The 16,690-nt window shown below is 40.5% G+C and overlaps 1 protein-coding gene across 2 annotated transcripts in view; it reads left to right on the top strand.

The window, feature by feature from the left end:
- Positions 1 to 5,463, top strand: part of LOC139468112 (broad substrate specificity ATP-binding cassette transporter ABCG2-like) — a 55,363-nt gene extending 49,900 nt beyond the window's left edge. For both annotated transcript variants that reach the window (XM_071249848.1, XM_071249847.1), the window contains exons 17-18: positions 1,842 to 1,903; positions 2,352 to 5,463. In XM_071249848.1, coding sequence (XP_071105949.1) covers positions 1,842 to 1,903; positions 2,352 to 2,502 — 213 coding nt within the window. In that variant the 3' untranslated portion in view covers positions 2,503 to 5,463. The remainder of the gene's footprint in view (positions 1 to 1,841; positions 1,904 to 2,351) is intronic.
- Positions 5,464 to 16,690: the final 11,227 nt, after the last annotated feature.

Genomic DNA, 16,690 nt, shown 5'->3' with positions numbered 1-16,690 from the left:
ATGATGTTTATCTGATTGTCACTTTGTGTGTGTGTGTCCCCCGACCTGTGGCGAGACTGCTGAATGATGTCTAGCTGATTGTCACTTTGTGTGTGTGTGTCCCCCTGACCTGTGGCGAGACTGCTGAATGATGTTTATCTGATTGTCACTCTGTGTGTGTGTGTCCCCCTGACCTGTGGCGAGACTGCTGAATGATGTTTATCTGATTGTCACTTTGTGTGTGTGTGTCCTCCGACCTGTGGCGAGACTGCTGAATGATGTCTAGCTGATTGTCACTTTGTGTGTGTGTGTTCCTCGAATGTGGCGAGACTGCTGAATGATGTTTATCTGATTGTCACTTTGTGTGTGTGTGTCCCCCTGACCTGTGGCGAGACTGCTGAATGATGTCTAGTTGAATGTCACTTTGTGTGTGTGTGTCCCCCTGACCTGTGGCGAGAGTGCTAAATGATGTTTATCTGATTGTCACTTTGTGTGTGTGTGTCCTCCGACCTGTGGCGAGACTACTGAATGATGTCTAGTTGAATGTCACTTTAGGTGTGTGTCTTCCCCGACCTGTGGCGAGACTGCTGAATGATGTCTATTTGATTGTCACTTTGTGTGTGTGTGTCCCCCGACCTGTGGCGAGACTGCTGAATGATGTCTAGTTGAATGTCACTTTGTGTGTGTGTGTTCCCTGACCTGTGGCGAGACTGCTGAATGATGTCTAGCTGAATGATGTTTATCTGATTGTCACTTTGTGTGTGTGTGTCTCCCGACCTGTGGCGAGACTGCTGAATGATGTCTAGTTGAATGTCACTTTGTGTGTGTGTGTTCCCCGACTTGTGGCGAGACTGCTGAATGATGTCTGTTTGATTGTCACTTTGTGTGTGTGTGTCCCCTGACCTGTGGCGAGACTGCTGAATGATGTCTAGTTGATTGTCACTTTGTGTGTGTGTGTCCCCCGACCTGTGGCGAGACTGCTGAATGATGTCTAGTTGATTGTCACTTTGTGTGTGTGTGTCCCCCGACCTGTGGCGAGACTGCTGAATGATGTCTAGTTGAATGTCACTTTGTGTGTGTGTGTTCCCTGACCTGTGGCGAGACTGCTGAATGATGTCTAGCTGAATGATGTTTATCTGATTGTCACTTTGTGTGTGTGTGTCTCCCGACCTGTGGCGAGACTGCTGAATGATGTCTAGTTGAATGTCACTTTGTGTGTGTGTGTTCCCCGACTTGTGGCGAGACTGCTGAATGATGTCTGTTTGATTGTCACTTTGTGTGTGTGTGTCCCCTGACCTGTGGCGAGACTGCTGAATGATGTCTAGTTGATTGTCACTTTGTGTGTGTGTGTCCCCTGACCTGTGGCGAGACTGCTGAATGATGTCTAGTTGATTGTCACTTTGTGTGTGTGTGTCCCCTGACCTGTGGCGAGACTGCTGAATGATGTTTATCTGATTGTCACTTTGTGTGTGTGTGTTCCCCGACCTGTGGCGAGACTGCTGAATGATGTTTATCTGATTGTCACTTTGTGTGTGTGTGTTCCTCGAATGTGGCGAGACTGCTGAATGATGTTTATCTGATTGTCACTTTGTGCGTGTGTCTCCCCCCGACCTGTGGCGAGACTGCTGAATGATGTTTATCTGATTGTCACTTTGTGTGTGTGTGTCCCCCCTGACCTGTGGCGAGACTGCTAAATGATGTTTATCTGATTGTCACTTTGTGTGTGTGTGTCTCCCGACCTGTGGCGAGACTGCTAAATGATGTCTAGTTGATTGTCACTTTGTGTGTGTGTGTCCCCCCTGACCTGTGGCGAGACTGCTGAATGATGTTTATAAGATTGTCACTTTGTGTGTGTGTTCCAGGCTCTCAGCATCAATGAACTCGCCGGTGAGGTTTACTGTGACGCTGGGTCAAATGGTACTTGGTGAGTGTATTGCTTTACATGTCAACTCTTTCCTACAGCTAAGACCCTGTTAGTGTGAACAGTACTGATTCTTGATCAGCAATTATTGGTACAGACTTCCTGTTAATCTGTATATGCTGTTCAGGATTGTGTACTTATAGTCTCCCATCTGTAGGTTCCCCACTTCAAACCAGCTCTTGTAACAAGAGTAATAGCCAAGTGATTGAGGCTTGATTTGTCACCCGTATTTCAATGGTTGATATATGAACATTAACTCTTATGTTGTTTTGCATAAGGCCATGCATAATATATAACTATTACATTCACCCAAGTCACCCAGTCTCACGTTATATTGTTATATGTAGTGTGTTCACGTCTTTCTTTACTTGATGAAATACACCATATACATAGTCCTACCAAACATTCATGAATCATATTCGTCAACCAATGAATGTGTATCTGCCTTTAGCACAAGAGGGGACGACTATCTGCAGAGTCAAGGTATCGCCTACGAGACAACATGGGACTTGTGGGTACCCCAGGTGGCACTGGCAGCTTTCTCCCTCATCTTTCTACTCCTGTCATATGTACAGTTGCGTCGCCTCAAGAAGCTCAAATAATACAGCTCCCGGTATGAGTGACTTGTCGGTCTAAGTGGACTTTGTGGCAGTGGAAACTAGAGCTCCGCTTGTCATGTGAGGATACACTCAATCCTCATTCATGTTTTGATTTCAGGGATAATTGGACCAGTAGGGTGTGACATACAAGGGCAAGAATGTGGTAATCCTTTACAGATATGTATACCCTGAAATCCAGATAGCCATGCAGCATCTTGCCTTACTCAGGAACACATACACTGCTACTGACAATGATTACATGACAATGTTGTTGCTTTGAAACTGTTTGTTGAAGCGTATAAATATAGTTTGCTTGGTTTTCATATTTGTTGAAGGGAAAGCTACATTTCTTGTTATTAAACAGAGAAAATTTGTTCAAACATCAACCTTTTATTTATGTGGAATCTTTTTGGTGGAATGTGTTCAAACAGTATTTTTGTGGAATCCATATGATTCATGTTGAAGCGTATTGTGATATTTCGGTTGAAACTGAGATTAGGGTAATATTAATAAAACCTTGATATGTATTGTCTTCTACAGCAAATTTGAACTTGATTAACTATGAGGTATTTGTTGGGCGAGGGGGCAGAAGGGATTATGGAATATATCTTTCTGTGTACTGTCAGCTCTTCTGGCTTAAAGTCACTGAATTGATGTCAGGTCCTGCTTGCCCAGGGGTGAAGTTGTCGTTTGTAAACTTCTTGTCCTCAGGAACCACTTGGTCAATGAAGCTGAAACTTCACAGGCTTGTTCCCACCAATGATGACACCTGAATGTAAAATGTCATTGACATTTGACCTTGATTTGACCTTTGCTCTTTGACCACACTGAAAGCTGAAACTCCTTATGGACATTTCTCAGACATTTTCTTTCAAATTGTTAGGAGATGTGGTATGAGTGTTGTCCTAGTAGGACTAAGACATATGTTCCCACCTTGGTTTGGACCTTCATTTGATCTTTGTGCTTTGGCAATGCTCCTAATTCTCTGAAACTGCATTTCCTCAAACTATAACATCAGGGGGCACGGGTGGCCCAGTCGTCTTAAGGCGCCGCGATTTGCTGTGCAGAGTTGCGTCCCTTGGGCACGCCAGAAACCTATGATCGTGGGTTTGAATCCAGGTTCGCCCCAATTATGTTTCTAGGTTTGTCAGCACCATATCCGTGCTCATGGGTTTCACCAAAGTGGTAAACATTTGAGATAGTCACTTTGGGCTTTCCTCCCACATTAAACTGACATGCTGTGATATAACTGAAATACTGTTTAAAGTGGCGTTAAACTCACTCACTCACTCACTCACTCACTCACTCACTCACTATAACATCATCTTGTCAGAAACCACTTTACCAATGAAGCTGAAACTTGTCATGCTTGTTTCCAACAATGATGACTTCAGATTTTGTTCAAAAGGTTTTTGTCACGCCGAAGACCCGGGTTCGATTCCCGACATGGGTACAATGTGTGAAGCCCATTTCTGGTGTCCCCCGCCGTGATATTGCTGGAATATTGCTAAAAGCGGCGTAAAACCTCACTCACTCACTCAAAAGGTTTTAATCCATCTGACCGCCTCCTTGGTCTAGTGGTAGAGCTTCAGCCCAGAGAGAAGAAGGTCCAGGGTTCGATCCCCGTCCGCCCTGTCTGGCACTCAGCATTACAGGGGCTAAAACAAGGGCTAAAACAAGGGCTTGTCAGCTCGGAGTCAGTATGCTGAGTGGGGTATCCATGTAAAACTGCGGCATGGTGTCTCAGTGGGCTAGCATTATAAAATCGGCATTAGTCTGAACTAGTACACGCAGCCACACACACATGCATTCACGTCGCTATAGAGTGCAATAATCTTGGACGCGATTTTAATCCCCTTTTCACCTCACCTTGACTCCAACATTGCAGCTACATTGAAACTAGCTATGTATGGCCACTTACACAAAAAAAGAAAAAAAGTTACATTCTCTCAAAATACATTTATGGCTCAGTCAGCCTCTTCTCTGATATTAGCAGACAGGAAACTGAACTTTGGGATTTTTATTTCTTTGATGATAGACCATGATGACCTCATATGTTGTTCAAATTATTAGGATTTTGGTTGGCATTTGGGTGAAACAATTGGAAAAATGTATGGCATTGGAAAAGTTTTACTCCACAGAAGATTCTACAAAAGTACATTCTGACTTTGCACATCGCTATAGAAGTGCAATAATCTTGTACATGATGTTAAACCCCATTTAACCCTCACATCACCTCACCTCATCTCCGCTCTTGCAGATTTAGAAACATTGAGGATAGTTCCTTGTTTCATGTATGTTATGACAGCAACATTTGTTATGTTGCTGTTGTCTGTATATCCCGGCGAGCTATGTTTTACGAATAGACCTTTTCCATTTGAATGGCCAGAAAACAATCAACCATATGTGTCTTCACTAACTAACATTTTTATCACAGTGCCAAATGTAAATTATGTCTCATCCCTCACTTTTCATCAGGTCATATTGTAACAACAATGGATTATCATTTTCAGCATAAGGTCTCAGTTCATATATAATTTATGTCCATTTTTAATTTGAGGTTTTTAAAAGTATTTTCAATATATTCAGTCAGATACAAATAGAAATTCTGTTCACATTGAGGAAGGTTCACTGCAGACTATGTTAGCCTGACTTATGCATTAATATCCTGGCAGTCAACATTACTTCTGACATCGTTAATATTCACCTGATCCATGGGCCTTGAAATCGGTCATTTCTGATTTTTAGAATCTATGTTCATTGTATGTCAGGAAGTTCAGCTAATAAATTATTACACACAGATTTACTAGACAGAAATTTGTACATGTTACTGGTTCTACGTCAATAGGCTGTATATAGGGACAAATAGATAATGTCTTTGATGGGAGTATTCCTGCTGAAAACAATGTATAATGTTTTGATGTGGTTTTTTTTTTTCAATAAAATCACCGGATATCAAATGGTCGGTCCTTCAGTCATGCCGTGTTAATCTTTTTACTAAAAGATTGATCAAATTGGCTTCTTTTTTGTTTTGCTTTCTCAATTCTTACATGAACACCTAAGAAGAGATAGCCAACACACACATCTGGATATTCTGCACATCTGTGTTCCTCATCAGGACAATGCTCAAGTTTGCTCTATGTTGCTACGGCTTCTGTACGGGTTGTGGATATGAGCTTCCATCCATCCACCTATATTCACCCGATCTGGCCCCAGTGACTGCAACCTGTTTCCAAATTTGAAGCAAACCCACTTACACACTTACATCATCAGGAGATGTTTCAACAATACCTCTACATGAACTGTAAACTCACTTCAGCAGAACCCTAACTTAAACAGCTTTTGAGAAAATTTGTCCCCATTGAGAAGCAGACAGAAAACTTTGTTTCTATAATGAGTCAAATTAAAAACTTCACATTTTTAAAAGTAATCCCATATATGATATACAACGGACAAATGTATCAGAGAAGGTAATTTTTAATCATTAATGTATAAAGAAGGACTTTAATTAACGGTGGTAACCATAATTTGTTCCAAGCACCTCGGCATTTGGTAATAACATCAACAGTTTAAATCATAAGTCCCAAGCACAACAATCTGATGGCACACAAGTTCAGTAGAGTGTATGGCCACCATGTACGTTGACAACTGCCACACAACGCCTCCACATGGACCTTGTGATGCTTGTGAACACATGATTTGGGAAGACGACACCATTGTTGCTGCAAAATGGTGCCAAGATCTTGCAAATTCTGTGGTTGGTTCTGGAGTGTGTTGATGTTGACTCTCGCATTCTGAAGGAAATTCCTTGTCAAAATTGCTGTGTGGCATTGTCGTGTTGGAAGATCAAACCGGGTCCATGTGCTGCCATAAAAGGCAGAAGTTCTGGTGCCAGTATCTGATCGCGGTAAGCAGCAGCTTTGAGGTTGCCACGGATGACAAGAAGCCTGGAACGTGCATTGCCACAGAAAGCATCCCACACCATGACACTTCCTTCAACTTCCTGTACACAACACTGGGCGTAACGTTCATGACGGCGCCTCCACACCCTCGCCATACCATCAGCAAATCGAAGATTAAATCGGGATTCATCACTGAAGACAACTTGATTTCAATTCCTCTGAGTCCATCGTAAGTGTCGCTGTGCCCACAATTGACGTTGACGTCTGTGTAATTGAGTCAGAATCGGCCCGCAGTATGGCTGTCGTGCTTGAAGGTGAGCAGTTCTCAGACGGTTTCGAACAGTTTGCGCACTCAGACTACCCCTAAACAGTTCTTTTCTGGTTGATGTAGCCGTCAAAAATCGGTTACGAAGGTGACGTAAGACAATCTGACGATCCTCTGCATGTGACGTCACACTTGGTCGACCTGGCCGAGGGCGATCAGCGGTGGTACCCGTTTGCTGTAGACGCGTCTGTAAATCAGAAACAGTCCGTCGACTACAACCCATCGTCCTTGCGACTTCAGCTACGAACGTTCACGTTGCACATTTGAAAAGCGTGGCATGACAAATGGCCGTAAAGACTTTTGTTTTCTTGGGGGGTTTTTTGGTTTTTTTTGTTAATGACTGCTAACAAGTATGGCCGAAAAAACGTGCGGTATTATGACCACGTGACTAGTTGCACGTGAAAAACCACTTTTGCCACTATAGTGCTATGCACATGATTTTGATCGATTCACCTGCACAAAAACGGGTGTTATCTGAAGACAATACGTGGCCATTACTGTTTAAATACACAATAAGGGCCCACAATGATAACTGGTCAAAATGTTACAATTTTAGGATTGTGAAGTTGTTAATTTGGTTCAGTATATATATTAGGCTGAGCATGCTGTGTCTTCAATCTGGAACCATGTAAACTGTGGGAGAATTAAAGGCGCCCAACTGATTTTAGACACGAAAGCTCAACATGGAGAAACCAGCTATACTAGTATGTTCCTATAGAATAACATCGCAGCATATCAACGTTGACGTCATGTTAACCCCGTTAAACTTCGGGGCACGGTTTTCAGTATGGAAAAACTTTTTATCGTCAATATTATGAAATGTGGAAAATAACGAAATAACTGCATGAGCATCATATTGTATTTAAAGGGGCACTGATCTAACGCAATTCCCCGGACTGGTTGTTGCCTTTGTTACTGTTTTTTTCCCCCCCGTGAGTACCCGGATGATACGCAACGCAACTGAGCGTGACCAGAGACTGGGCTACCGTCTGCAAGGACAGCTAAATAAACTTGGAGGCTGGAGGCAATATTTGTTTTACGCATTTTTGCACAAACACTGATTGGTTAACTGTGTGTTAACTTAACAAAGGGTGTTAACTTAACAAAGGGCGCATGCTAATTAATTTCTTAAGCCTAAACAAACAGACAGAAAGAACGGCGGAGCTCATCGGAAACGTCATTTGGAAATACCCGAGATGGTTATAGTTTAATACTAAAAAAGTATCCATGCAGTGAAAGCATTTTCGGATTTCGGATTGCGTCGATAATACGATTACTACTCCCTTGTTGTCATTCACGTTTTCTCGTATAACCCTACACTTGTGTATTTGTCGCCATTCACTTAATGCTCAGTTTCACTTAATGCTCAGTTAATGAATTTATTACAGGTACAATTAGTGGTAGAACCACTTAGATTACCTGACAAAGGTTCCCATTTAGCATTTATTGTGTCTGTGGTAATTATTCAATCTAAATCCAGGTTTGAAGTGAGGTGAAATGTGTGTTATGTAATATGCACGTGGCAGCCCAGCAAGAGATGAATGATCAGTTGATTTACTTTTTTGAGTCATCAAAGGGTTAACAGAAAATACGTTGATTGATTAATCACTGTTATCTTGCACAGTGGATATGTCAAAAGTGAGTGTTTACATGTCTAGGTTTACTAAAACAAAGGGAATACACTCATATCATGGCGTTAAGTGCCGATGTAAAAACAACATACTTTGTTCAAAGGGTTAACTGATAATACGTTGATTGGTTGATCGTTGTTATCAATCACTCAATGGATTTTTTAGGAACCGTGGACGTTATGAAAATAGTTGTCACGTGGGCTTTTTCAGGCGACCCATGAGACTTGACACCTATGTGAAACACCTAAAACAATCCAAGTGATCAGTTGAGAAACGAACACGGGTTATAATATCCCGAAACGATATATATCTTTTAAAATATTTGATTGTTACAGAGACACGTGACATCGAATAAGTTTCTTTGTACAGCTGCAGACGAGTGGGATATTGTTCCTTTGTGTGGATATTCACGGATACATTCCTCGAACAAGAAAGCTGACTAAAATTTATACACGTAAATTTGGTAGGTTGTAATTATGATATTTGCATTTTGTTTTCCTTCATTTGAACCGATTCGTTCTTGTTTCTCTACGTCTTGTTTGGGAAATTCTTCAATGCGCGATAGACGTTGTTTTCACAAGTCTTTTCCTTCGTAAGCGTGTATATATCACCGTCAATTTGTAAAATGTGATTCTCTCAGGCAATTTATAAAATGTGTAAATATTTCAGTCATTTTGACTAAATAATCTGTCCAGATTGATTAAGACTATCAAAAGGGCCTAAAAACATCACAAAAGATTATTATGTAGGATTAGAAGCCAAACAACATAGACATGTACTTTTCAACGTAACATTTTCAGACTCTTGGTGATGACATTAAACATCAAAATGTTTGGAATTCGTTACCATAATAATACAGATGGAAATGTTTTTCAGTCACTTTGTATCATAACTGAATATTTAGACGTTTAATAAATTTGTTACACATTTTGACAGTAAAAAAATATACACACTATATAAAAAGCAATGCTCAGGTGAAATATTTACTTTGTGTTGCAAGTCGAAATATCGCAAAATTACCAAGCAAGTGACTTATAAAAACTTCGTCACCATTACCGATGCTACCCACAAATATACCTACATTTCCTTATTATCTCGAAAATTGTATTTCATTTTCTTGATCAATGTGACCATACGCCCTTATTACTATCCATAAAAGTGACTAATGCGCTTACGAATGGCGCAGCAGAGGTCGCTAACTAGTCTAGATTTCTGCTATACATCCGGTTACTCACTGGGAAAAAAACAATAACAAAGGCAACAACCAGTCCCGGGGAATTGCGTTAGATCAGTGCCCCTTTAAGAAACTCGTAAAGCAGAAATCACGTGTTCCCCCATATTCCCGAGGCAAGTGAGTTAACTGACTATAAAAGTCCGGTTTCCACCCTTGCCGAACTAGGCTGGTATAATGGAGTTACATTTTGGCTGGGCTAACGAGTCTATGCATAGCCCAATCAAAATCGTGCACCGAAATCGAAATCCGGTTTGTAAAATGTCGTGCAGATTTCTGTCGATTGCAGGATTTGCAAAGCATGTGCACCGCCAACTCGTTGTCAACAGATATTTTCCAAGTCTTTTCATGTTTATAATCAAGGTGCTCACGTGATTTGATGCTTTTCGCAATGTAAGACCCGTTTTATCACAATATAGATCTTGATTATCAATCAGATCGTTTTGACTGGGCGCCACCATTTTGTTTGAAACAAATGCAAGCGATACGAGAGGTGGAATCTGATTGGTTCATAGGAGAGAGGCTTAGAAGAACATAACTCGTAATAACCACTGGTGGCGCTACGGTCGAGCCCTGGAATTCCAGCCTAGTTCGGCAAGGGTGGAAACTGGACTTTTAAAGTCAGTTAACGCCCTTGCCTCGGGAAGATGGTATTCCCCATGCTCCCGAGGCAAGGAGTAACCTCGCTTTAAAAGTGGAAACTGGACTTTTAAAGTGAGTTAACGCCCTTGCGAGACTGGCACTTTATGTAAAATAAGTCCGACACACAAAATTCGTGCAATAATCTGTATGTATGTGCATGGTGCGTCAAAAATAGTGTCTGCAATTACTAGAGTGCGAAAGTTACTTGAGCAGTTACACTCGCCTCGTGAAGTATTTTGTTGATTTATGTTGCAGAAAGCACATTATATTTTGTTAGCTAGTTTATCTTGGTCCATCAGCAATATGGTAATGGTCTATTATCATGACGGAAATTTGGGTTACATCAGCACGAGGCCTCAGCCTATTGATAAACACACAGAAGTAAATAAGAGCATGACAAAAGTCATTAACATTTATTTAAAGTGAAACGAGCGAATAAATGCTCAACAGTTATTTATCACAAAACTTATAAACCCTGTGAAAGCTGGTATGAATGAATTCTGACTCTGTATGTTCCCCACATCAGCGGCCAGAAGAAAGCACTTGATACTCCGAATTTGAAACATGCGAGATATCGCTTAATATTATATTATAATTTGCTGTTCCTAAATACTGCCGGTGTCCTAGCGAGAGATGCAAATGATATTCGCCGTGTTACAGATTTTGAACAGTTTGTTTTTGTTGCGAGCGGACAGGTTTCCGAACCAACTCAGAATACCTTAAACAAATGTTTTATCAAACATTAACAAAATTTGAAAATATATCAAGCGACGAAGGAAATACAACCTCTGTGGTATATGGATATTGATAAAGTAATGAGCATACCCACTGACTCGACATTTCGTTCCGGAACATCACTTGAAAATGTGAGTATTTCTTCTCGGATTGTTGCGCGAAACTACTGGGCACAAATACCCCGTTCACATGCGCCTCTGTACATATGTGTGTATATGTGCATACGTGTGTAGAAAAACATACGTGAGTATACTTGTCTTGTGAACGCGTTTACTCATATGTGTATATAAATGTAAATTTGCACTATGTGTATATGTTGCAATGTGAACGTTATGTCAACGTAAGATAATGATCTAAATAATATGTGTTCTTTTGCCAACACCAAACAAATTGTCAGCAGTTGCCAACTTGGATGGTGTTTTCTTTTGGTTTCAAGGAGTCAAAAATTTGTGTACAAATTAAATCAAACACATGTTGCTTCACGCGAATTATTTCGGTGAAGTAACTCTTCTCATTCAACTTTGATTGGAAAACAACCAGTTGTGTGTTGAAAGTCGTGAACACACTGACGAATGTCAGTGCCTTACACAATTAACATACTTTATTTACACACCTAAGATGCTTTTCATGTGAACGCATAGTACATTTACATATATGCACGTATGTATAGTTACACATGCGTAAAATTACTTATACGTTAGTAAATGCTGTGCATGTGAACAGGGTATAATCTTAGTACCTTTAGGAAACAAGGTGTATTTATTTATTTAATTTAAATTGATATACTCGACTTACTTGGACAAGTGCAGTGAAGTGAGGTCAAAACAATCGAATATTATAAATTGAGCCAACATTCCCACGTCCTTCGTGTTGTGAGACATTGCGCTATTCATTGCCCTTTAAAACTACCTTATTTTGGTCTATGGTAACGTCAAAGATCAATTAGCATTTACGTAACCGGCCCAGCGCGGTCCATCCTGTCACAGGTGGTATCACCATATGGGCTTACGCCTGTTCGAGTTACCTCCCCTTATCACCATTGTCCTCAGTTATCGCAGGACGTTCACAATGGCAGACGTAAGTTAACTCGGGAAGTTATTTCTTTGTTTCCCTTTCTTTTGCTCATTCGTACTCTTGTACTTGTTTCAAATTTAGTCATGTAAAAAGTGTTTGTGATCAATAACTACGCGCGTTCTTGGTTTAGATACTTTTCCAACGCGAGTATGATATTCACACAAGTAGTACTGACATATCGACAGTTACTTGACAAGTAACAGCTAGCAACTGGATCAGTTTGCAAATGCACTAATTCTATACTGTTCCCAAAGGGGAATATACATAAAGAAAATGTTTAGAATCACTAACAGTGACGCTTTTCGGTTCGTAATAAAGTTGGATGGTATATACGCTCAGCTAATTGTGTGCAAGTAGCGTGGATATTGACCCTTGCATGTATTGTGCGTGACTAGAACATTTATTTGGGATATTTGTTTCCGTGGATGTACATGACCCCCCATTAAGGTCGTGTGTTGTTTTTATTGCCTTGGGAAGTAACTTGACTGGAATGCTGAATGTCTATTTGTTTATGTGATGAGCATTCGTATCAAACACGTGTCCTCGATGGAGATTTTTATTTAAATGAAACAACAATGATTAATCGCGTTAGACACCGCTGAATACACGTGTCAGTTTAATACTGAGAGTATCGTCAGATCGGCGTTATCCACAAACAATGAAACCAATACTGGTACGGATGTTTATCATAGTGTTATTGTCAGGGGTAATTAACTTAGAACGGCTCTTGTTGGTTATGGTGTCATTCTTCACTTCAGCCAAATTCATCAACAAAAGACCCGTGAAGTTCAGGGGTAGAATAGTTCTTCAGCAACCCATGCTCGCTGTGAAAGGCGACCATGCTTGTCGTAAGAGGCGACTAACGGGATCGGGTGGTCAGGCTCGCTGACTTTTGTGATGCATGTCATCAAATCCCAATTGCGTGGATTGATGCTTATGATATCAAACACTGGATTGTCTGGTCCAGACTCGGTTATTTACAGACCGCCGTCATATTGCTGGAATATTGCTGTGTGCGGCGTTAAACAACTAACAAACAATCATCAACAAAACTTGAAGCTTTTCTGTATTGTCTTATATGTGTACTTCATCAGATAAATTACGATACAAAAGACATACAATGGTTATTAAAATTCGATACAAAGGCGAGATGCAACATTTACAATTGTTTCTAAATTAGTTTTATCCGAGGCAACATCCTTGACTGAGGACAAGTTCAGCCTATTAAAATACAATATTGATGTGATGTTGATTCACTATGTATGTGTGTATTTATTGATATATTTCTTCATGCCAATATAACTATAGCCCGAAGACGGTGGGACTACATGTAGTTCGTCAGATACCAGTCGTGTTTTAGTTGAGCGTTTATGTTTTCGGGGCATATGAACACTCGCGAAGCAAGTTATTGACGTGCGTTTATTGCGAACACACTGACGAATGTGTGTGCCTTACACAATTTACATACTTTATTTACACACCTAAGATACTTTTCATGTGAACACACTGACGAATGTGTGTGCCTTACACAATTTACATACTTTATTTACACACCTGAGGTGCTTTTCATGTGAACGCATAGTAAATTTACATTGACGCACGTATGTATAGTTACACATGCGTAAAATTACTTATACGTTAGTAAATGCTGTGCATGTGAACAGGGTATATATAATCTTAGTACCTTTAGGAAACAAGGTGTATTTATTTATTTAATTTAAATTGATATACTCGACTTACTTGGACAAGTGCAGTGAAGTGAGGTCAAAACAATCGAATATTATAAATTGAGCCAACATTCCCACGTCCTTCGTGTTGTGAGACATTGCGCTATTCATTGCCCTTTAAAACTACCTTATTTTGGTCTATGGTAACGTCAAAGATCAATTAGCATTTACGTAACCGGCCCAGCGCGGTCCATCCTGTCACAGGTGGTATCACCATATGGGCTTACGCCTGTTCGAGTTACCTCCCCTTATCACCATTGTCCTCAGTTATCGCAGGACGTTCACAATGGCAGACGTAAGTTAACTCGGGAAGTTATTTCTTTGTTTCCCTTTCTTTTGCTCATTCGTACTCTTGTACTTGTTTCAAATTTAGTCATGTAAAAAGTGTTTGTGATCAATAACTACGCGCGTTCTTGGTTTAGATACTTTTCCAACGCGAGTATGATATTCACACAAGTAGTACTGACATATCGACAGTTACTTGACAAGTAACAGCTAGCAACTGGATCAGTTTGCAAATGCACTAATTCTATACTGTTCCCAAAGGGGAATATACATAAAGAAAATGTTTAGAATCACTAACAGTGACGCTTTTCGGTTCGTAATAAAGTTGGATGGTATATACGCTCAGCTGATTGTGTGCAAGTAGCGTGGATATTGACCCTTGCATGTATTGTGCGTGACTAGAACATTTATTTGGGATATTTGTTTCCGTGGATGTACATGACCCCTCATTAAGGTCGTGTGTTGTTTTTATTGCCTTGGGAAGTAACTAGACTGGAATGCTGAATGACTATTTGTTTATATGATGAGCTTTCGTATCAAACACGTGTCCTCGATGGAGATTTTTATTTAAATGAAACAACAATGATTAATCGCTTTAGACACCGCTGAATACACGGGTCAGTTTAATACTGAGAGTATCGTCAGATCGGCGTTATCCACAAACAATGAAACCAATACTGGTACGGATGTTTATCATAGTGTTATTGTCAGGGGTAATTAACTTAGAACGGCTCTTGTTGGTTATGGTGTCATTCTTCACTTCAGCCAAATTCATCAACAAAAGACCCGTGAAGTTCAGGGGTAGAATAGTTCTTCAGCAACCCATGCTCGCTGTGAAAGGCGACCATGCTTGTCGGAAGAGGCGACTAACGGGATCGGGTGGTCAGGCTCGCTGACTTTTGTGATGCATGTCATCAAATCCCAATTGCGTGGATTGATGCTTATGATATCAATCACTGGATTGTCTAGTCCAGACTCGGTTATTTACAGACCGCCGTCATATTGCTGGAATATTGCTGTGTGCGGCGTTAAACAACTAACAAACAATCATCAACAAAACTTGAAGCTTTTCTGTATAGTCTAATATTTGTCCTTCATCAGATAAATTACGATACAAAAGACATACAATGGTTATTAAAATTCGATACAAAGGCGAGATGCAACATTTACAATTGTTACTAAATTAGTTTTATCCGAGGCAACATCCTTGACCGAGGAAAAGTTCAGCCTATTAAAATACGATATGGACGTGATGTTGATTCACCGTGTATCTGTGTTTTTATTGATATATTTCATCATGTCAATATAACTATAGCCCGAAGCCGATGGGACTACATGTAGTTCGTCAGATACCAGTCGTGTTTTAGTTGAGCGTTTATGTTTTCAGGGCATATGAACACTCGCGAAGCAAGTTATTGACGTGCGTTTATTGCCTCACAAAATAGTGAAGAGAATTCATCAAACTGATTCAGTCACGAGATACGCTTGCATCAAATGACAAGAGAAACTACATGTATTGTCTGAGTTCCAACAGCGTGCCCTGATTACACTTCAGTTTAACATTTATCGGAGTATAAAATCCTTATACGGGTAAATCACAGACGTGTCCTTGGTTTTTGCTAGTGTCCCCCAACAGGTCAGGGTGATATTCGTTCGAACATGAGCTGTTTATGTCCAAGTCTCGTGGGGATGAAGTGGTCAGCATGACATGGCCCACATGTGACCCCGGAAACACGCAGACAAAGCACGGGAGGGCCAGCTGTTGGGGGTTTCAGATGCATGTTGAGTAACGAAACACAGCCGTCAACAATTACTGACATTGCAGGGGGTGAGGGAACGCGCTGTAAAGATTCAAACCACTTTTAAAAGGGTACAAATGTAACTATACTCCATTAATTTTAATGTGAACAAGTCTGACGTGAATTTGTGTCAGTAAAATAGTCCGACAAAAACATACGTCCATACTCTCTCTGAAGGTAAATAAGTGGCTTAATATGCCTACATAAAATAACAGCTTTTACAGAAAGTTAAAAATTAAACGACGACAGAAGAGGCGAGTTAAAATTCGTTTATTCGCGCGACAATGGGCGACTTAAATGACATAGAATTCAAAGTAAAACCTTTGACCTATGACGGCGAATAGTATCATTTCCACCATTATAATATTCCTGTGTCAAGTGCTTAATCATTAATTTGAAATGTTGAGGCAGAGACAATACACGTCGATCATGCATCATCCGTACATGGTGATCGTGTCCGGTACAAGTTCCTTAGTGGCCATGATTACCGCATTGTATCTGTTACGTTGACGTGTAAGCACACATGATTACCGTAATGTGTATATCTGCTGCTTCTCCAAATGACTGCCGTATTGTATCTGTTACGCGTACACATGTTATATTACCGAAATGTATGTTACGTGTACGTGTATACACATGAGTGTCGTATTGTACTTGTTTACCGCATTGTATATGTTACCCCCACATTTGACTACCGTATTGAATCTGTTCAATTACTGCGGTCATATATACATACACATAACAGATACAATACGGTAGGCTTGTGTATACGTACCAGATCAAATACGGTAATGTGTAGACAACACGTAGCTGTTACGTGTACACATGATTACCGTACTA

The sequence above is a fragment of the Haliotis cracherodii genome, unplaced genomic scaffold (genome assembly GCF_022045235.1).
Source record: "Haliotis cracherodii isolate W230 unplaced genomic scaffold, xgHalCrac1.p SCAF_2, whole genome shotgun sequence".
NCBI classification, from domain to species: Eukaryota; Metazoa; Mollusca; class Gastropoda; order Lepetellida; family Haliotidae; genus Haliotis; species Haliotis cracherodii.
The sequence above is the reverse complement of the archived record's forward strand: the minus strand, read 5'-3'. Positions and strand labels throughout refer to the sequence as shown.